At 48.4% G+C, this 21,256-nt stretch overlaps 1 protein-coding gene across 1 annotated transcript in view; it reads right to left on the reverse strand.

Moving 5' to 3' along the window:
- The window catches only part of BTBD16 (BTB domain containing 16), a 48,933-nt gene that overhangs the window by 12,017 nt on the left and 15,660 nt on the right, over positions 1-21,256 (reverse strand). Inside the window, exons 7-9 of the mRNA XM_006195511.3 lie at positions 15,836-15,905; positions 14,919-15,049; positions 7,671-7,790 (exon numbers count right to left, since the gene is read on the reverse strand). Of these exons, the coding sequence (XP_006195573.1) occupies positions 7,671-7,790; positions 14,919-15,049; positions 15,836-15,905 (321 nt within the window). The remainder of the gene's footprint in view (positions 1-7,670; positions 7,791-14,918; positions 15,050-15,835; positions 15,906-21,256) is intronic.

Here is a 21,256-nt window from a genome sequence, read left to right on the forward strand (position 1 = left end):
ACTTCCACCTAACCCGGCTCAACTCCGCTGTGGGGTGGGGAGGCAGAGGGGAGGCATCTGAGATTCTCAGGGCCAATGATGAGCACACCTGATGGCTCACCTGATGTCACATAAAGTGCGGAAGCTGGCTGCTAAGTCAGGGACCTCTTTGAATGGCTGTTTGGTGGAATCAAAGGCTGGCATGGCATCCTCAGGTGCTGAGCTCCGTCTGTGCAAAGATCTCTTTGAGTTTAGCACTGACTTTTCTGGGACAAACTTTAGGCCATGGTGTCTGCCTCCCAAAGTTCAAGGAGAAACCCTTGGGGCATGACTCCCTTAGGGAAGAAAATTCATAGGTCCTGGATACTGAAAGATACATTCAGATCAGGTCTGCCTCCTGCTCACAAGGCCCTGGGACAACTCCCCTCCCCAGACCTTCTGAAAGGCACTGCCCGGGACAAGTCTCCGTCTGACAGGCACAGACTGTAATTTTAGAGCTGCCGTTAGCCATGACCGTCTCACTTCCTCCATCCTGTCATCTGTTGGAGTCATTTACCCTTTCAGACTCCAAGTGCCATGAGCCTAGCACTTCAGATTTTAGCCTTAAAGTACATAGTGTGGAATTCTGACATCTGCTGTAACACAGACGAGCCCTGAAGACGTTCTGCTAAGTGAAATAAGCCAGACACAAAAGGAAACATACTGTACGATTCCACTTATATGAGGTTCCCAGAGCAGTCAGAGTCACAGAGGAGGAGGGTAGAAAGGTGGTTACCAGGGGCGGGGGGAGCAGGGAACAGGGATTTATTGTTTCATCTGTGTGGAGCTTCAGTTTAGGAAGACGGACAATCTCTGGAGGTGGATGGTGGTGATGGCTGCACAGCATTGTCCATGTACTGAATGCCACTGCGCTGTACACAGAAAAATGGCGAAAGTGGTCAATTTTATGTTGTGTATATTCTACCCCAATAAAAGAGAATTAGGGTCAAAAATTACTTAGTGTCTATGAAAAATATCTGAAATAATATTTTAGATTTTAAGGTGAAGTTTGACAAAATGACACCCTTTGGGGCCATAACTCATGATGAGAAGGGAGCATGACTTTTTTCAAAATGTTAACTCAGCACAGAAGACCTGGGCACCTTCCGAAACCCAAGAAGCAGGAAATAGTCCTCTTGGCTCCTGATACCGAAGTGTGGTAATGAAACAATTCTGACTGTCGCCGCCACCACCATCACCTACCAAATGTCACCACCATTCAGGACCTCCTGCCAAGTGCCGCACTGGGCTTTTTCTTTGAGTCGGAACAAACCTACGTTGGAGCTGATGAGAGGGCACTGTTAACCTCCACACAGGAAGGTCAGGCGTTTTGCTCAAAGTCTTATAGCGAGTAAACGGCAAGAGTGGGAGTCAGACTCCGGACTGCCACCTTCTAACACACACCTCATTTACTGAGTGTGCTGTTTGTCTCCGCTTCCTCTGTGAAGATGGGAATTTGTGTCTGTTTTATTTACCCTTTCATCCTCAGCACCCCTGACGGTGCCTGGCTCTCATTCGGCTTGCAATATGTTAAGTGAATTAATTGGATGAATGAGCTGGTCCCTGCCAACTCACTAGCCCTAATCCTACCATCCCCTCCCTCCACTCCCCGATAATTTACCTTCTAGGAATGCAGTTCCAGCCCCAGGGCACGCACTCCCTGCGCGCACACACGTGCATGCACAGACCAGGCTATTCCATGTCAAGTTTCCTATGCTCACGGGGTCCTGTCTGTTGTTGTCACACTTATTTGTCAGGCCAAGTCCTATTGGTCATTCTTCGAGACCCAGTGCAATGTCATCTTGAATATAAAGATAGAGATGGTCCTGACCTTTGCCCAAAGGCAGAACTGGGTCAAGAAATTTTTTCTAATGACGACTTTATCTGCCCTCTGCAAGGACCTCCTGCACCCAGACACTTCACATGGCTTGTGTTCAGTCAAAGCCTCCACTGCGACTGTTGAAGACATTGTGAGGCCACCCAGTTTGGGTGGAAAGCCAAGAAGCCACATGAGTGAAGTGTAAAGGTCGTAAGGAATAGGAATCAATATATAGGGACATTGAAGAGAAGGGAGATTCAGCTTCTAGGGAGCCAAGCTAAGTGGGGCTGGGGCAGTGCTGGTCACAGCAGAGAAGGAAAGAAAAAGGCAAGAAACTCTGAAGTCAAGTCATGAGAAATCCTGACCTGAAATATATCAACCTCCCTGCTCAGGTGGAGAGATCCCAAGAGAGAACAATTCAGTTGCCCTCATGTCCATGACTCATGGAATATTCCAGAATGAATGTTCTGGTAAAGAGATCAGAGTTGCCACACAAGGGATGCCAGGTTTCATGATGACTCTGTGGTCGTATCTGCAAATGCCATCCATTAATCACAGGAGACACATGGCGTCTGCCTGTCCTGGCACACAGCATCGTGGTGCATTTCCTTCGAGATGTCTGTGGGCTGGGGCGCCGGCGGTGCAGGGCATGGCTGGGCAGCTCTCCTCGGAGGTTCCTCTCGCATGGTGGGAAGGTGGTGCTGGACTTGTCGCACATGCACACAGCCAGCATATGCTCTTGTTCTCTCTGCAAGAAGCTCAGAGCAGGAAACCGTCCAGTGTGCAGGTGAGATCCTGGAAGGCTTCCTGGAGGAGTCCTTGGGCAGCTCCATAAAGGCTGGGTCAGATTTGGACAGGGAATACGAGAGAGGAGACTCTGTGGCAGAGGTCAGGGAAATCTAGTATTTGAGATTGTGTGGATACTGGCTTCACTCACTGCTTTCAATGACTTCCTTCTGGTGAGGTTGCTGGAATCCACCCTCGCAGTGTTTGACAGAGATCCATTTAGTGATTAAGAAATCAGTTAAGGACCAGCATTACAAGGCTGTTAATGACTTGCACTTAACCCTGAGATCTCAAAGCTAAAGGATGTGTCAGAAGATCTGGGAGACCCAGTCCACCCAGCGCCACCAACAAATTGCAGAAGGAGCCTGAGAACACCGCTTACCTTCCCTGGCCACCTTTCCCTGGATGGATTTTATAGACACACTGTTGAGTGAAAGAATCCAGACATTCAAAAGTCCATGCTAGGGGGGAGGGTATAGCTCAGTAGTAGAGTGCGTACATACGCAGCATACAGGAGGTCCTGGGTTCAATCCCTGGTACCTCCATCAAAATAAATAAATCAATAAATAAACTGAATTACCCCCCCCCAAAAAAAACCAAAAAACCAACAAACAAAAAGTCCATGCTATAGGATTCTATTTATACAAAGTTCAAAAGTAGCCAAGAGAGCTCCATGGTAGAAAAAGTCAGGATATTGTGCACCCTGGCGTGAGAAGGGCAGTGACCAAGATAAGGCACGTTGGGGGGTGGGCAGGTCAAGTTCTGTTTCTTGGTCAGCTTCCTGGTTACACAGGTGTGTGTACTTTGTGGCAATTCATTGAGCTGTTCACTTAAGGCTTGCACACTTTTCTGTAGGTAATTTATTTTTTGATGAAAAACGTATTTTAAAAAAAAAAAAGTGGAAAATTTGCCTGCCACTGGCTCTTCTCCAGCTGACGAGTTTTGACAGCTTCCCTGGACTTCTCGGACTGCTAAGTGAGATGAAAAGATGACTCTTCTCCATGGCGGACGAAGACACTGGTTTTGCTTACATTTTTTTTTCTACAAGGAAATGTTAAATTTAATTCTGGACAGCCTATTTGTTTTTCTAAATTAACCACTGCCAGGAAAACAGACTGTGGGTGCCGAGGTGTGTGTGTGTGTGTGTGTGTGTGTGTGTGTGTGTGTGTGAGTGTGTTGTGTGTGTGTGTGTGTGTGTGTGTGCTATTCAAATACCTTCATCCCTCGCTTGTCTTCCAGACATTGCTAAGACAGATGAGAAAAGGAGTATCTGATCCACTTTACTCAATACTGCTATAAACGCTGCTTTTTGGATCCTGGGCCAGCCAAGGCCACGCCCAGAGTCACCGCTCAGCCTCACCCCTGGTCCGTCACAGGGCCTGGTTAGCTAATATTCAGGCAGCTTGTCCCCCTGCCGCCACATCACGACAGCACGGTCCCATTCTGGAGGTCCCCATATTGTGATGGTCCACTCTGACCTCTGTCCTAACCTGGGAGATACCTTATAACTCACTCTGTCATCTAAATTATTTCTTTAATAGATGCAACTTTAAAAATTGGGCCAAAAAGCCAACGTCCTTGGTTCTCATCCTCAAGCCTGTGTGCTGTCTCCCGGAGTCTCTTCCTTCCTCTGTCCCACCTCTGAACGCTGCTGGCATGTCCCTGTCAGTGGCTGTGGAAACTTCCTCAGCTGGCTGTTCCTTCTGTCTTCACTGGACTGTGGAGCTCAGCCCCCCTGGTGACTCAGCTCTGGTCCAGACTGACTGCGTCTTCCCGCGGGCTCCCTCCACCACCGCTGGGAGCAGAGGTGCCTTCCTGCAGCCTGGGCCCTCAGGCTACTAACTCCGCTGGGCCAACAGCTCCTTCCAGAAGAAATGGCAAAGCCAGAGCACGGTCACCACCCATGCCCGCTCCCACGTCCCGGGGAGACATAAGCAACCGACTGAGACATTACTTCTCACTGAGCCTCGAGAAAGCCTTAGTCTAGTACACCAAACAGGCCCTGCCCATCAATAACGATGGAAATACTTCTGCCATCCCCACCATTTCATGTTGCTGCAGACGTGGTGTTCTCTGAATTTGGCGTTAGCATGGTAAGACCCACTTCTCTGAGGGGAACCGAGCTACATAAAAATGTGTGGTGGACTCTCATCACTCCATCAGCTGTTTATTATATGCTCAGCATGGTGCCAGGGAAGCTAGGGGTGTGACAAAGGATCATTAAATCCTTCCTTTAAGCTGCTCTTGATGTACCCGGGGAGGCAGACTGTATGCACACACCAAGATGTTCATAAGGGACAGTGAGGCTCCTAGGGGACGCCCCGCCATGGGGGAACTGAGAAGAGGGGACAGAGCAGGCTAGGGTGGAGGGAGCACGACCCACGAGAGCTGGTCCCTGGGCAAATGAGTCTGGGGACTCAGGGGACGTGCATTTGGGAGGTAGAGGCCATTGACCAGTGAGCACCATTCTCAGGCAGAAGAGTGAGCTTGTTTGGGATGAGAACCACCCATCATCCTAAAAATGGGCCATGATCCTCAAAGTTGGGCGTAGGCATGGGTGACCACTGAGGGAGGAGCATCTGAAGTCCAGACTGCTTTCTCTTTCCTCCCAAGGGGACACCAAGCTTGCTGCGGGAGGGAGTGGGAGGGAGGGACAGAGGGAGGCAGGGCAGGCTGGCAGGACTCACCCCTGTGCTGCAGTCAGAGAACATGGTGCGTGGGAAGGAAGATATGGTCCTGGTTGCTCAGGCTGGGGCAAAGAGATGATGTGAAAACAGACAAATGGTTTCCAACACGGAAAACCATGCAGGCTCAGGGGGCTGGGGTAAATGTGCATGGAGGGTGAGGTTTGGGGTCAAAATGGAATCAATGTGGACTCAGGAGGAATGGAGAAGCTATGATGGTAGATGCCTCCTGGTGTAGAGGAGCCTCTGAGACCCAGCTCAGGAAGGTCCAGGAAATCCTGCTGTCAGTGGACAGGGCCACATGCCTTAGTCCTCTCGCTCTCACTTGTTTCTCTCACATTAAAAACACAGTTTCAATGAATCACCCACATTCTAGCTCATTTCCTATCTCCCAGTTCTAGACGTTTCCAGGAGGAGAGCTAACCTGGTGCCAAATAGCAACTTTTCCTGGTGTGCATGACTCATTGGAAAAAGTGTCTCTTGGACTATTAAAAGAATAGGGGAGGGTGGGTTGAAGACACTTCGGTTCAAAGCAAATTATATAGAAACTAAGCAAGGACATATCATTCTGGCGCTGAAGACTGTGCTTTCCCCAAATAACAAGGCAGGAAAAAAGGGCTCTTTAGTTAACACGGTGCACAGATGTTCCAGAAAAGGAGTAAATGCTTCGGAACAAGGCAAACGAAACTTGGCTTAAACAGGTCAGTCTGCTGATGAGTACATGGAAGATGTGTTGTATCTGCTAACCTCGCAAGAGCAAAAGAAAAGGAGTCCCTGGACGTCCTTGAACAGGTCTTATCATGATGCTTGGAAGCCCCTGTTCCTGCTGATGTGGGGAACGGAATGTAAACCTGACAGTGAAGGTAATGCTTCCTGTTTAGGGCAGATCCTCTGAGGACCACCTGGCGCCAGTCTTGGGCTACAGGCCACCACACTCCACAGCCAGCTTGGATGATGCGAGTGCACTTACAAAATTTAAAAAGAGGCTAAAGAGACAGAGATGGAGCCCACAAACTACTGCTTTCAGCCTCACCCGCACCCTGTCCCCCTGCCCCACGTGGCCACAGCCAACATCGCTATGGGGTTGAACAGATAGAAAACACAGGCAGAGAAGGACACAGGGAGGGGTGGAAGATGCCCTGCAGGGCAATTTTAGAAGTAATCGGCTAACAACAACACTGAACCTAGAGGCAGCCTCAGGATCTTTCTAAACACCCGTGCCCTGGGAGCCACCACCAAACCAGCGGCAGTGGGCACAAGAGAGGAACCCTATCTGCTGTTTGAGGAACGGTCAGCAAAGCGTTTCGGGATTAGGCAGGTCTGGGTCCGAGTCAGGCTCCACCCCTTATCACTTGTGGGATCACTGACAAGACACTTCATCTCTACCTCAGTTTCCTCATCTGTAAAATGGGAATAATAAAACCAGCCCCCTAGTACTATGTAGATTAAACGAGATTACAAATAGAAAGTGCTTTTCAGAACTACTGCATTTAGTAAGCACAATAAAATGGTGCCCATCATTGTACTGGAATTGTTATTTTTCACTTAAATGTTGAGATATATAACTTTTAACATTTAGAAGTTTAGATAGTGTAAGAGACTGGATTAATGCTATGAAACCTTTGCACATTCAAATGCTTTTCCATTTGTCTAGAAAATCCGGAATTTTATATGCTAGATAGTGAAATATAAATGAGAATGATTTGGTCTCAGCGGGGAGGGTATAGCTCAGTGGTAGAGCACGTGCTTAGCATGCACAAGGTCCTAGGTTCAATCCCCAGTACTCCATTAAAAAATAATAATAAATTAATTATCTTCTCCCCCAAAACAAAACAAATACTAAAAGAAAAAGAAAGAAAGAAAAAAAAAAGCACAGCTGAGAGTGACTTGGTATGATTCAGGTACATTTTAAGGATGAAATTTTTTTTTAATTTATGTTTTAAAAAATTTTTTATTTTTTAACGGAGGTCCCCTTGGGGATTGAACCCAGGACCTCATGCATGCTAAGCATGTGCTCTACCACTGAGCTATACCCTCCCTACTAACTATGAACATTTCAAGGTCAGTGCAGTGTGGTACTTTCCCCTGAATAAAAAGAGCACCTTTTGCATCATGTCTTTTACTGGACACAGAACAGGTGCTCAAAAGCACATGACTACTTCACAATACTTACCTATTATTCACTTTTTCAAGTAATCTAGTCATTCAAAGTTACCCCATACTCTTAGTCTTCACAAAGAAAACTGAATTTTATGCACTCTGAATAATGCTATGAAAAATAATATCACTGATGCTTACCTTCAGAATATCACAAGCCGAAAAAAAAAAAGTACCATTCATCGACCAACGCTAAGTTACTTTACCTGCTAAAAAACGCCAGCACGGTTTCGTACGTCGGAATTGTCTGAGTTTTGTTGTTTAGTTGCAAGTAGACCCACAAAAGCAGTGTTTTCAGAAGGTGAAACTCACTAAATGTAAACAACCTGGCCAAAAGAAAAGATTGAGAAGAAATTTCAGGAATAGCAAAACACCACGCTGTGTGTAAAGAAAGGGAAAAATTAACAGCGAGTTTGAGAAGGAGGTCACACCACGCCCTGAGTCTGTAGGTGGGCTCAGACAGAGAGACATCAACTTGTTTAAGGTCTTGTTCAAGGTCTTGTTCAAGGTCACCAGCTGGTTAATGACTGGGACTTGAACCTCAGCAGCCTGCCGCCCAGCCCAGGGTGTGTTTTCACCCACCGGCTGAGCTGCTGTAAAACAACGGTCATCACTGAGTGAGCTCTTACTGTGAGACAGGTGTTCTCAAGGCGTTTCCATATGTTCTTTTATTTAATAACGCCCAGCAACCCTGCAAAGCTGGGATATATTCCTTACTTTTATAGATGTGGAAATTGAGATGGATCCTCTGTTTATTTAAAAATATACGTTTTGTTCCTCATGGTTTTTTGCATTAATTTTCATTGTAAAATATTGCACTAAAATATACTTTATCTCCATGACTGAGGTTTCTGGGGGCCCCTGAAATTTTGCACCCAAGGGGAGTGCCTCACTGGTCATATTCTAGTCCCAGCCCCGACTGAAGGCTGAAACAGTGAATAACTCATCCAAAGTCACACAACTCTGAGTTCAGACTTGAGCAGGGACTACCCCACACTGGCTGTGGAGACTCCTGCAGGCTGCTGGCCGGCCCTGCAAGCCACGACTCCCTCGTCTGTAAAACAGTGATCAAGGCAGTTGCTCAGAGGACAGTGGTGAGGTCTGTGTGAGGTGACGTGTAGTATGCGCTCCCTATGGTTGCTGTAACAAATTGTCACAAACTGAGCGGCTTAAAACAACACAAACTTATTATCATATAGTTCTGGAAATTGCTACAAAATGGTTCTCACTGGGCCAAGATCAAGGTGTGGGCAGGGCTGTGTTCCTTCCTGAGGCTCTAGGGGAAAATCATTTTCTTGCCTTTTCCAGTTTCTAGAGGCCATTAGCATCCCTGCGCTTGTGGCCCCTTCCTTCATCTTCAAGTCAGCAGCACAGCATCTTCAAATCTCTCTCTGGTTCTGACTCTTCTGCCTCCTTCGCCCACGCTGAAGAATCCTGTGTTGACATTGGCCCCCCCCCCGGATAATCTGGGGCCCCCCATCTCAGGGTCACCCAATTAGCAACCTTAGCTCCATCTGCAAGCTTAATTCCCCTTTACCGTGCAACCTAACATATTCATGAGTTCTAGGGGTTGGGATGTCAACATCTTTGGGGGACCATTATCGAGCTGACCACACATCCAGATTGCTTAGCACAGTGCCTGGCACACAGGAATGGGCTTAGGGAGCAGCAGCTCCCACTCCTAAGTGGCTGGGCTGGGTCCTGGCTCCAGAGCCCACACTGTGCCTGCAGCAGCCTGAGGCATCTCATCAAGAAACGAGGGATGAGGAGGAAGGGGTGAGTCAGCTCTGTGAAGGATGCTTCCCAGACAGCTCTTCTAACAGGTGGCTCGGTTGCCTAAGGAGTCATCTCAACACTTCTTAGGCCTGTTGATATTTCCTGCCTCTGACCATGGACATGCACGCTGGCTTCAAAATATATCATAGCCTCTTCCCCTACCACCTTCGTGGTTGTGATGGGTGGAAGCCAAGCTAAATCGTGACTCCAAAGGCCAGTGAGAGTGTCACCCACCCACCTCTCCCGCTATTTCTGGACAGCGTAGAGCTGTCTCTTTCTCTTAGTTGTTTTTAGGCACCTACAGATGCATGGGCTTTGACTCTGGCCAGACAGGGCCAAATTTGTCACCGTCTGGGCAACAATGTAAGGCAAGATGGGAGACGTCACAGAATCACTTGCTACGATGTCCCCACAAAGACCTCTGCCATGACTTCAACCACCACTAGGCTGGGGAGCCATGTGACCTCTGGTGCAGAATCCATGCTTGAAGCCCCCAAGCCCAGAAGGTTCTTTGAGATCTCACCAAAGAGGGGCTAGCAGCAACATGGGGGAGCAACTGGGAGTTCCATGAATCAGGACCCGGGTTTTACAACTTATGATGAAGATTAATTGATGAAATAAGTCCTCTGTCTTTAGGCCAAGTACCAGTGCCCTAAAGTATTAGTTCTTGCAGGAAGTAACCACGCTGAGGACATTCAAACATATTTTCATTGGCCTAAGAGCTCTAATGACCTTAATCAAGATGGAATTCACACGGATTCTAAACTTCCCTCCAACACAGGTGAACATCTGGGCTGTTTGATGTGTGTTTGCTGGGTAGAAGCCACTGGGATGTAACTGGTGTTTTTGTTTTTTAACAAGACATTTTCCTCTATTTTTTCTTTTGAGAAAAATGTATGTAAATAATAAAAGGCCTCATTTTGAGCACAGACCATAGAGAAAGCTGTGCCCAAGTGAACAAGAAAATCTGATCAAAGATGCTCTTTGCAACACTGATCATCAGAAAAAAAATGAAGTAAAACAAAACAAAAGGCCATTAGGAAGGGAAGGAAAAAACTGCTCTCTCGTCATTCTTTGGAAGCCTGGACAACAATTACATTTAAAAATTGCGAATTAGGTACATAAATATCAACACGGAGAGAACACGTCACAAGATGCTAGTGAATAAAGTCAGTTGTAGAAGTGGTTGTACACAGAGCAGCCACAGTCACTACAATCACTGTGAGAAAATGTATGCACAGCAGTGGTTTGTTTGCCTTGAGGGAGGGAGGGAGGGAGGCGGAGAGGAAGGACGGGGAATAGGGCTGGTGGGGCAGGGGTAGGGGGACACACAGGCGACTTCTACTTTTTTGGCAATGCTTTCTTAGCTTATGACAAAATGTTACCATCTGTTCATTTGAGGAGATGGATCCAATTGTGCTTTGTATTACCCTGCCACCTTCGTAAAATTTTTACGATAAAAAATATGACCATCAATATCCTTTTTTTCCCCCTAATAAATTAGGTTTATTTATTTATTTAATTTTTTTTTTCCTTAATGGAGGTACTAGGGATTGAACCCAGGACCTCATGCATGCTAAGCATGTGCTCTACCGCTTGAACTATACCCTCCCTCACCAATATCCCTGTTGATCTTGACCATCAGTAAGGAAGGAGGAGGCTTGGAGTAGGGTGCACGAGCTGGCTGACAATAACCACAGGCGCAGAGACCACTGAGAGCTGGGTTCAAATCCCAGCTCTCATGCTGCATGGGGCAGGGGCAGCAATGCTATATGTCCTGTAATTTCCATTCCGCATGTGAGAACACGAGGAGCATCTCCCGGGGAGCTGCAGGAATTAGACTGAAGGCCCGCTCAGAGTGTTCGGAGACGCACCTGCGCTTCATAACCGGGACGCGCTGTTGTTATCAGCCAGAGAAGCGTCAGCTTCAGGAACGACGACGTTTGACAAGGATGCCCAGTGATGCTCCGGGTGCTGGGGGGAAAGCTGCGGGACAGGCATGCTGGGGAGGACACGTGGCTTTCTTAGGGAATTCCTGAGCCCTCAAGGCTCCTTGTATCAGAGACAGGAAGTCAGGGAGGGCGGGCACGTCCCCACTGGTTTCAGGGAAGCCTTTGGTGTTGACAGAACCAGACAGACCTCTGAGCTCTCCCCCCTCCTAAGTCTACAAGGAGCTTGGCTTTCGGAAAAGCAGAACTTGGAATGAAGCTTTCATAATATTAGAGTGAGTAAAACAGGGTCACCGAGTGGTGACCTCTAAGAAGAAAATTAACTGAAAACCAGAGGCCCAGGAGGTCAGGAAGACTGAGTGTATTTTACCACAGGTCATTTACAAGATGGAAAGAAAACCCAAAGGAAGATGAGGTCAAGGCACTTCAGGTGGGGAAGGTGAATGGTCTCAAAGTTGGAGCATCTGCAGTGATGGATGTGGGTCCAACAAAGCTTAGACATCCAAACACCATGACCACAAGCCAGGGATGAGCCACAGTCTACACTAAGTGGGGCCAGGGACTCTCCAACCCCGACCTCGGGTTGGCCTTTCCACAAAGCCATGTGATTTCCCGGGACAACCCAGTCTTCACGGAGTGCTGATTGCTGGGAAACCTCTGTTACAAACAAGAAGATGGTGCAGCAATGAGGGTGGGACCCTGGACTTTGCAGCCTGAAGCCCAGCCCTGCCTTTTATCATCCCTCTTATCTTAGGGACAATAATTGTATCTGCTGCACAGGGTTGTGGGGATTGAAAGAGCCAGTGCACACAGCACCGCACATGCCCAGAAGTGCTGAGTACAGGTGGTGGGTGGTGCGCGGTCCATCAGCCACCAGGAGCACCAAGATTCAGAGCCCGGGCCTGGTAAATTTCTAACCATCTGGCCAGGCGCTAGGTGAGGCCCAAGGCCCCTTTCCTGCACCCTCTGTTTCCCTCTTCCCTCCAGCTTCAAAGCAGGCGGCCACCAGACATCAACCAGGCGAGGAGAGTTCACATCAGAGGACTGGATGTGAGCACGAGGTCTGGGAGCTGTGGGCCTGGTCCCTCCAGGGCTCATGAGCTGATTACATGCTTGAGGCCATGTCCAAGGGCCATGCAGGCTCTTCCCTCCTCCCCTGGGATAGCCCTGGGCTGTCGGTGCAGACGGCTCCTGGGGCGGGGCCGGAGGAGCAGAACCTAGTTTCCACATCAGTCATGTCTCCCCAAACTTGTGAGTCTAGACACTTGACACGTAATGTTCTTGACCTCTTTTCCTGCCCAGCCAGCGCTTTCTAAGGCCTGTCCCATCACTAGCGTTCTGCTTGTGGTCAGACACGTTTTGCTCTTTCTTGGTTAAGTGCAACCAATGTGGGATAACTCAGCCTTTCCAAGGGAGGGACGGTGTTACGAAAAGTCTACGGGATGCCATGTTTATCTTTTCTTCAAGGGTTGCATAACCTTTGCTCCATGGAGGGCAGGGAGTGGAAAAATCTCGGGGAGCAGGGCAAAACGACCCTGGGAGCCCGCCCCGGGCCCCGGGGGCTGCTCTTGGGGCCCGAGTTCCTGAAGTCTTCTTAGATAATAGTCTCCCCCAACACCAGAACCCAGAACACAGTTCCACCAACCTCATTTCTCCATTAGTCTGAGGGCATCGCAGGCTACTGAGTAAATTCGAACCAACAGTAGAATAAACCTTTCCAGATCTAATTCCTGAAATCGGAATGCTTTCCGTCACACATGCACGAGGAAAACATTCATTTTCTAATATACCATAACAATTTTTAGTCGAATTTAGTCTTCATTCTTGAAATTCACCCAAAGGGAATACAATCGTGGTAACTGGGCAGTGGGTGTCAAGAACCTTTCAAAGAGTCCCCCAAAGACATGACAATGAAACGCAGTATGTGGTCCTCAACTGGATCCTGTATTGGAGGGAAAAAGATGCTACAAAGGACAGTGTGCATCAATGACTTTAAGCTATTTACTGAAGCTGTTAACTACATTGTGATTATATTAGAACAAATTCTCTTTATTAGGAAATAAACACTGAAGCATTTAGCAGTAAGAGAACACGATTGATGCCACTTCCCTTCAAAGAGTTTTAAAAAATGTGTATTGGTAGATATACACACAGATGCAAATGATAAAGCAATCAGGGCAGAGACTGAACAAAGCAGGGTGAAGGGTATTGAGATATTCCTTGCACTATTGCTGTCATTTAATTGGTTTGAAATTATTTTCAAATACTAATAGTAATAAAAGCAAACAGAATGTCCTTTTGACTTAGCAATTTCACTTCTAAGAATTCAACATGGGAAAATAATCTGAGATGAAGATAAACGTACATGGAAGGATGTCACCAAGGTGCTATTTATATCAATAAAACATTGGAAATGACCTAAAAGGCCAGGCATTGGCCAGAATCTAAGGAAGGCCCTGTGGTTGCCACGTGGGTAAGACAGAAGCTTCAGATTGGCAGAGCCAAAGGCTCTTTGGTTAGAGACGTGATTGGGGGTTGGTCAAGAGCAGGCCAAGACCCTGAGTTAGGGGTCCCTGCACTGGTCCAGATGAGAGATGTGGAGGTTTGGCCTCTGGCCGGTGCTCACACAGAGGCCCCCAGAGACGGGTTCTGTCTGGGAGTAGAATCAACTGCACTTGGGGAGGGGGAGGGGAGTAAGTGTCCAGAGGACCCCCGGGGGCTTGAGCAGCTAGCCGAAGAACAAGGCGGGGCAGGGAACCACAAGTGGGGCTTCAGCCTTAATTGTCAGAGAGGTCTTGCAGGCAGAGGACCGTCTGGGTCTAGAGCTGTTCAGAAGAAGAGTCCGGGCTGGAGTTAGAAACTGATTTAGGGGAGAGAGCCTTTTCCTTTTTCTGCTTTTCCCTGGCCTCCAAATTTTCCACAACAAGTATTAATGTATTAATGTTGAAAGAATTTTTAAAAATTACTTAGGCAATAAGACATGGCAACAACCTAAATATCCATGGACAGATGAATGGATAAAGACGATGTGGTACATATATACAATGGAATACTACTCATCCATTAAAAAGAATAAAGTAATGCCATTTGCAGAAGCATGGATGAACCTGAAGATCATCATTCTAAGTGAGGTAAGCCAGAAAGAAAGAAAAATACCATATGATACCACTTATGTGTGGAATCTTAAAAAAAAGACAAATGAACTTATTTACAAAACAGAAACAGACTCATAGATATAAACAAACAGTTACCAGGGGGAGAGTGGGTAGGAAGGAATAAATTGGGAGTTCGACGTTTGCAGATACTAACTACTACATATAAAATAGATAAACAACAAGTTCATACTGTATAGCACAGGGAACTATATTCAATATCTTGGAGTAACCTATAATGGAAAAGAATATGAAAATAAATATATGTATGTATATGTATGACTGAAACATTATGCTGTGCACCAGAAATTGACACATTGTAACGGACTATACTTCAGTAAAAAAGAATGCAAATTAAAAAATTACTTAGGCAATTAATTAATTACCAGTGGGTACCATGCCTACACTCAGTACCCAAGTTCCGGCTCCTCCAGTAAGTTTGGGATGGAGAAGGCGCTGTACACTGGGCATGTCCAGCAGGGGTGTGGGTGCGCCCAGGCTAAAACACCTCCCTCCCTGCACTAGCCCTGCTCCCCGCCGCCCACCCAGAGGCAGCTCCCTGGGAACCGGCTCTGACCTGGGAGACCGCAGCACTTTGTGGAGCAGTTCTTGCTGGATTTTCCGGAGGTGGATCTGTGTCCCCATCAGAGGGACCAAGTTCATCTCCATCCACCTCTCGCAGGCGGTGGTGAGCAGCTCTTCCTTGTACTGAGAAGGCAAGAAAAGCCCATTGAGAAAAGAATCCCTGAACTCTCAGCGCCCTCTGCTGGAATGCGGCGATGCCACACGCGCGCTCGCAGGGGAGCCACGCTGCAGTCGTGCTCAAACCTCTTCAAAATACAACTGCAGCAGATAACGTTTTCTGAGTGTTTGCTACCCCTGAGGCACTGCATTCGGTTGGTTTAAATCAATCCTCACTGCAACCCTATGAAATCCGTTCATTTTTATTCCTATGTTACGATGGAGAAACGGATGCTCCCAGATTCCTGCTCTCACCCACGGTCACTCTAGTTATGTGGTCTGACCACGGGGCTTGCACGCTGAAATCTCTGGACTGAAGTCTACGACTGATATGAAGGCTCCCCTCCTGGGGTCTCAGTTTTCTCCTCTGATAATGAAAGAGTTATATTACATCATTTTTTGCCAACACGGAGGCACTGACTGGGCCCAGGTGGGACAAATTTCACTGGACTCCACCAAGAATGTCCCAGAAGGTTGTCTGCTGTCTTGGTGAGAGAGGTTGTAATTCCCTCCACCCACCCTGTCATCACCACCACCAAGATGAAAGCTTTTCTGCTTTGTGAGTATTAAAATATTCTTTTAAAAATAAAATGATTTTTAAACCTTTTTTACTTGGCGAAATAAAACATAAGCACCCTTAGGCTGGTGCCATCGGATAGAACTTTTGGAGCTGGGTCTGGTGCGTGAAATCCCAGAGTCTGGGTGCCCTTGAGGGCCCCCAGGTGCTACGTGCCTTGTCCAGGTTGTTCTCACCTTGCAGCCGGCCAGGTAGAAGTTCTTGATGGTGATTGGCGTGAGTCCGTTCATCATCATGGTCACACACCTGCAGAGAGAGGACTGCTATTTCTGGAGTGCCCAGAATGCTTTTAGAGAAGTGGGCAGCCCCGGGGGTTCTCATTCAACTCTGAGACAGTGGCAGAGACTTCACAGAAGGGAAAGAAAGGGAGCCTTATTTTAGGGGTAGAGACATTTGGCTGGAGAACAAGACCAGCAAGGCAGGTTACAAAGAGCTCTGGGCTGAGGGAGGTGAGTCCTGAAATCAAATCCTTTGGATGGAAACAAAATGGGCTTGACGCCAGAGAGAAGTATTACTATTCAGAGCTTAAGCACATAAAGGTGCCTTACTGAGTTTTCACTTTAGCCGGGATGACCATCTGGTTGTCCCCCTGCTCAAGGCATTTTCTTCCTGTACAGACCATTGTGATGCTGCTAGAGGGGCCTCCAGTCCTGCTCCTCTCTGTGCAAGAGTAGATTCAAAGAGCAACTGTCTGATGAAAATCTCAGTCACCTTTGTCCCTAGGAATGCAGAAAAGGGGGTCTAACCTAACTGGGGAAAGGGTCAGAAAAGTAACAATTAAAACCCGAAGGGGGAGAACAAAGAATTGGCCAGGCCAGGAATTGGGAGATCAGAATTCCAAGAAGAGGAAATGGCATATACAAAGGCCCTGGGGCAGGAGCAGGTGCTGTACTTTGAAGGAACATCAAGGGGAGCAAGACTAAGGAGATGAGCCAGGGGAACAGGGTGTGTGGTGGGGTGGAAATGCTGGGTGGATGGTGGGGCCATGGAGTTTCAGTGACTCACCTTTCACAGCTAATATGAGTCTCTCTTTAGCAAAATTTTCTTAAGTCATGTTCACTTCATCAAACAGAGCACCAGAGAATAGCTACTGTGCTCTTGAATGAAGCAGTCTTGAACTCATTACTGCTCAATGCTTACGCTAAACTCAGTTGAGATACATGTTGCTCTTGGAAAAAAGGTTCAAGAATATCCAGCAAGTCTTGCACATATTCTAAAACATATTCTTCAATTAAGCTAAGTCAGCAGAGAGCTGGGGAGCTCATTACCTTCACCAACCACACCTCTGAAGAATAGCTTTAACTGAGTTGCACTTTGGTGTGAAGACTTTGCCAAATTCAAGAAAGAACATTATTAATTTTATCATCACATTTACTCTATTCATATAGTTGAGGACATTGATCGTCAAGTCACTTAGCGTCTTCAGATGAAGACACCCAGGATTTTATTGCCAAGAGTAGCTGTGCTTCTCCTAAGTTATTTATTTGTTTGTCTAATCTATGATGTCACTGATCAAATTTCCTTTTCGTATTAGCTGCTGGGGAGCTCAGAGCCAAAAATATGGTCCACTTACAGAGTGGAGGTTATGTTATGCAATTTCAGCCTCTCCATCCTTTTTTTTTTTCTTTCTCCTTTTTCTTTTTTTTAAACAATGTTGTGCCCTGTTATTTTATGTATTCTTTAAAGCCACACAGACTCTTACTAAAGCAAGGCAAGAAATAAGGAATGAAAAAACAATCTGGTTATGATCAAGGCACATCACCCCCTTGGATCCTAGGACAGCCCCTTCACCACAGTGAGACTGATCATACCCACGATAAGGAGTTGCCTTGAGTATTGGAAAAGTCTGTGCTGGGTAAACACCAGACCCTGCTTCATCTCTCAGGCATGCTGGCAGGTGAGACTGCTGAGTCCTGTCAGTTCTGCACCTTCACTATCTCCTAGATGACCTGCCCCCTCCCCCCACTTCCCACTGCCCCTGCCTAGTTCAGACCCTCCTCGTCTCTCGCCTGGGCCTCTCCACAGGTCTCCCTGCCCCCACCAGCCTCCCGCGTCCCCACAGCAATCTGAAGGTCTCAGCCGAAAACAGAGGGGCTCAGCCCACTCTCTCCTCCCAAGCTTCAGGCTCCCCTCTGCTGGTAGAACCAGGTGGAACTGGCTCACCTGGCTTCTGAGGTTGCATGACCTGGGCTCACCCTAACCTCCCCACTCACCTTTCCCTTCATCTTTCAATGCCCCTCCTCCATACCAGCCACTTGGGGTCTTAGCAGCCAAGCATGTCCCAGTCTCTAGGCTCTCCTCTGCCCCATGTCCCTTTCTCTCTCACTCTTCCATGGCTGGAATCCTTCCAGTCTCAGCTCAGGTATCACCTCCTCTTGGAAGCCTGCCTGATTGCTTCTCCTCACGTACTCCCTTTGCTTTGATTTCCATGCCCTCATTCTGCCTAGTACCTCTGCCTCCTCCCACCACTCTCCCATGAAACTACAGATGGCCAGGAAGCAGCCCTCCCCGCATAAATCCATCCCCTGCGTGCTGCCTCTGTGCTGGCCTCTGTGCCTGGTTCTGGCAGTACCTGCCGTGTCCAGACAAGGCTCCTCTCCTCCTGGAGCTCCTGGCCTCACTGTGAGCTGAGCTTACTGATCAGCAAGGGGGAAACCAGGTGTGAAAGGGGCTGTGTGGGAGAGAGTTCAGTCCGACCACTCACCAGGCACAGTGTTCTTTAGGTTCTGGCTTTTGCCTATAGAGATGTGTGGGCAGAATTAGCTGGGTTTAGAGTTGGGATGAAGAAATGAGCACCTAGGAGGCTGACGCCTTCATTTGTGCTCCTGCCTCCTCACTGTCAGAGTCACCGGCAGAGCAGGCCTGGAATGGTCAGGCTTCCCAGACCAGAGGACACAAAGCAAGCCCTGGGGCCACTCGGGCCACTTGCCTCTGGGCTCAGGGAGGGTTGCAGGGTGGGGTTTCCACCTCCAGAAATTCTAACAACTCCAGGCAGTTGCCCACAGAGAGAGTTCAGCCCTACATGGAGGCAAGGAGTTGCCCTCCCAGCCAAGTAACCCTTAGGGCGCGCGCGCGCGTGTGTGTGTGTGTGTGTGTGTGTGTGTGTGTGTGCGCGCGCATGCCCACTTGTGTGCATATGCACATGACAACCACGATCTCAGTCGTGCCAGTGCAGACACCGATGTGTGAGTTTAATGAGCAGCACCCAGTGGAACCCACAGGCACACACTTCATCCCCAACAGATGGGTGGCCTCGGGTGTGTGTGGTTCACACATGACCTGGGCAATTTTGCACTGGCTGGGAGTTCGGCCGAGATGACCTTTAAGGTCTCATCCAGCACCTAGATTTGAGATGCTATCAGAGTGATTCGGCACTCACACGTGTGCAGGCGTATACACACACACACTGAGGCTTGCACTGCCACACCCCTGCCAACTGCACCATCAGCCTCTCAAAGGCAGGCGAGCCCCAGCCCAGCTGTGTGCCAGGCCCGCCTGGCTCCGACCTAGGATTCCAGCCCCACCTCAAGTATCTGCAGAATCTAGGGCGGGGCCCATCAGCCTGGGGCGGGCCTAGGTCTGCTCGTCGGTGGAATGATAGGTTTGGCTCAGTACCCAAAGCCCTTCCTGCTCCAGCATTCAAAACCAGGCATGCAGAGGAAGAAAGAAATGAAGACCCGGCTGATCTCGGCCCCACCCCAGATAAGCCCGGGCTAGGCTTCCGCAAGGAAGACGGGGCTTCGAATATGGGCCTCCGGTGGGGCAGCCGAGGCTCACAGCCAGAGGTGGCAGGAGGTCCCGCTCCAAGAGGGAAGCTGGCCTTCCAGCTTTCTTTTTTAAATTGAAGTACAGTCAGTTTACAATGTTGTGTCAGTTTCTGGCGTACAGCACAATATCCAGTCACATAGGAACATACGTATATTCATTTTCGTATTCTTTTTCACCATAGGTTACTACAAGATGTTGAATATAGTTCCCTGTGCCATACAGTATTTGTCTTATTGTTTGTCTATTTTATGTATGCTGGTTACGGCCTTACAGCTTTGGGGCCAGAGATATCTTCCGGCACAGCACCAGGAAATAGCCACTCAGAAATGTCTGCGCACAGAAGCTGTGGTTTTGTAGTGATTCTCTGTCACAAGGCTCTTTCGGAGCTGAAGGTGGGTGATACACACGATGGAAGAGGGGTGGGGAATCTCAGGAAAACCCACACTTTCCCCCCATCATCTGCGGGGTCAAGGCCAGATTCCTTAGTTCTGGAATTAAGATTCCTTAGTTCCAAGACTCTACGTGACCTGTCCCTGCCGATGACTGCTGGCCTCCCATCTCCCACAGCCACCCACCCCACAGCCTGGCCAGGCAGACATGCTGGGGTGCCCTTTCAAGACTGGTGCCCAGTGTGTCCTCTGCAGTCACATCCAGGCCTCTGAGAGCCTGCATCCCTCGGTCCACAGGGCATCTGCATCCCCGCTGAGACGCTTCAGATGGAGGGTCTTGCCTGAGTCATTTCAGGTGCCCCCAGCAATGAGGCACTGGCTCAGAAGCATCTGGCTGTGTGGACTCTATAAAAAGTGAGTTGAAACTTGCAAGTTCCCTGGGAGAGATCCTGCCTTTCCCAGAGTGGCTGATGCCCTCTCTGGGCTAGGACGGGAAGTTCATCCATTCTTCCATTCCCTCAAATGAAGAAACTGAGGTTGAGCGTGGTGAAACAAGCCAGGCAGAGCACCCCTGCCCTAAATCTCCTCTCTGTTGAACTGCATCAGGAATTAGGAAGTCAGGGAGCCGTAAGATACCACCTGGGTTCAGGATGTGAGTCCAGTAAGCACGCATCCCTGGAAAAGCCCAGGGGAAGGGGAAAGATAGTCTAGAAAAATGAATCCTCTCTATGATTTCCATTTGGCTCACTTACCCTTCACAAGCGTTAATGGAATGGAGGAATATTATAGGATACCAAAAAAGGGAAGTTCTGAGAAATGCTCTTCCTAATTATAGTACCCGTTTTACTTGAAATTAATCTTACAAAATTCTCCATTTGGAAAGCCCCACCTTCACTTCATCCCCACTTCACTCATTTCCTGTGTCTTAGAGACTGTTGGGCATGACGCTTTGAAGGGCAGGGACCCTCCCCATCTGGTCCTCGTTGTCTCCCTGGTGTCCCGGAGAAGCCCAGGAAATCATTCTTAAAGGAACAGATGCATGTATGAAGGTGTGACTGAATCAATGGACAGTGAATGGCTCTAAGCCAACTCCACGAGTGCCACTGGAGGGAAGGGGAGCAGGGAGGGTCGGGACCGTGAATGAGCAAGTGACATCACCATCCCGCCTGAGCAAAGCAGAATAGGCAGTGTTAGGGGTGCAGGTTCCGGGGACTCTCTGCGCCCTTCAAATCCTGCCCCCTTTGGAAGCTGTGTGGCCTTGGACAAGTTGTCTACCTCTCAAGTCCTCCCTTTCCTCATCTGTGATATCCCACCTCCTACGGCTGCAGGGAGGATGGAAGGAGGGAATCCCTGCCAAGAGCTGAGAGCAGCATCTGACCATGGCAGACACTCCATCTCACAGCCTGATCGTGCTGACATGCCCTCACCCCAACAAAGTCC

The sequence above is a fragment of the Camelus ferus genome, chromosome 11, assembly GCF_009834535.1.
Source record: "Camelus ferus isolate YT-003-E chromosome 11, BCGSAC_Cfer_1.0, whole genome shotgun sequence".
In the NCBI taxonomy this organism is placed as follows: Eukaryota; Metazoa; Chordata; class Mammalia; order Artiodactyla; family Camelidae; genus Camelus; species Camelus ferus.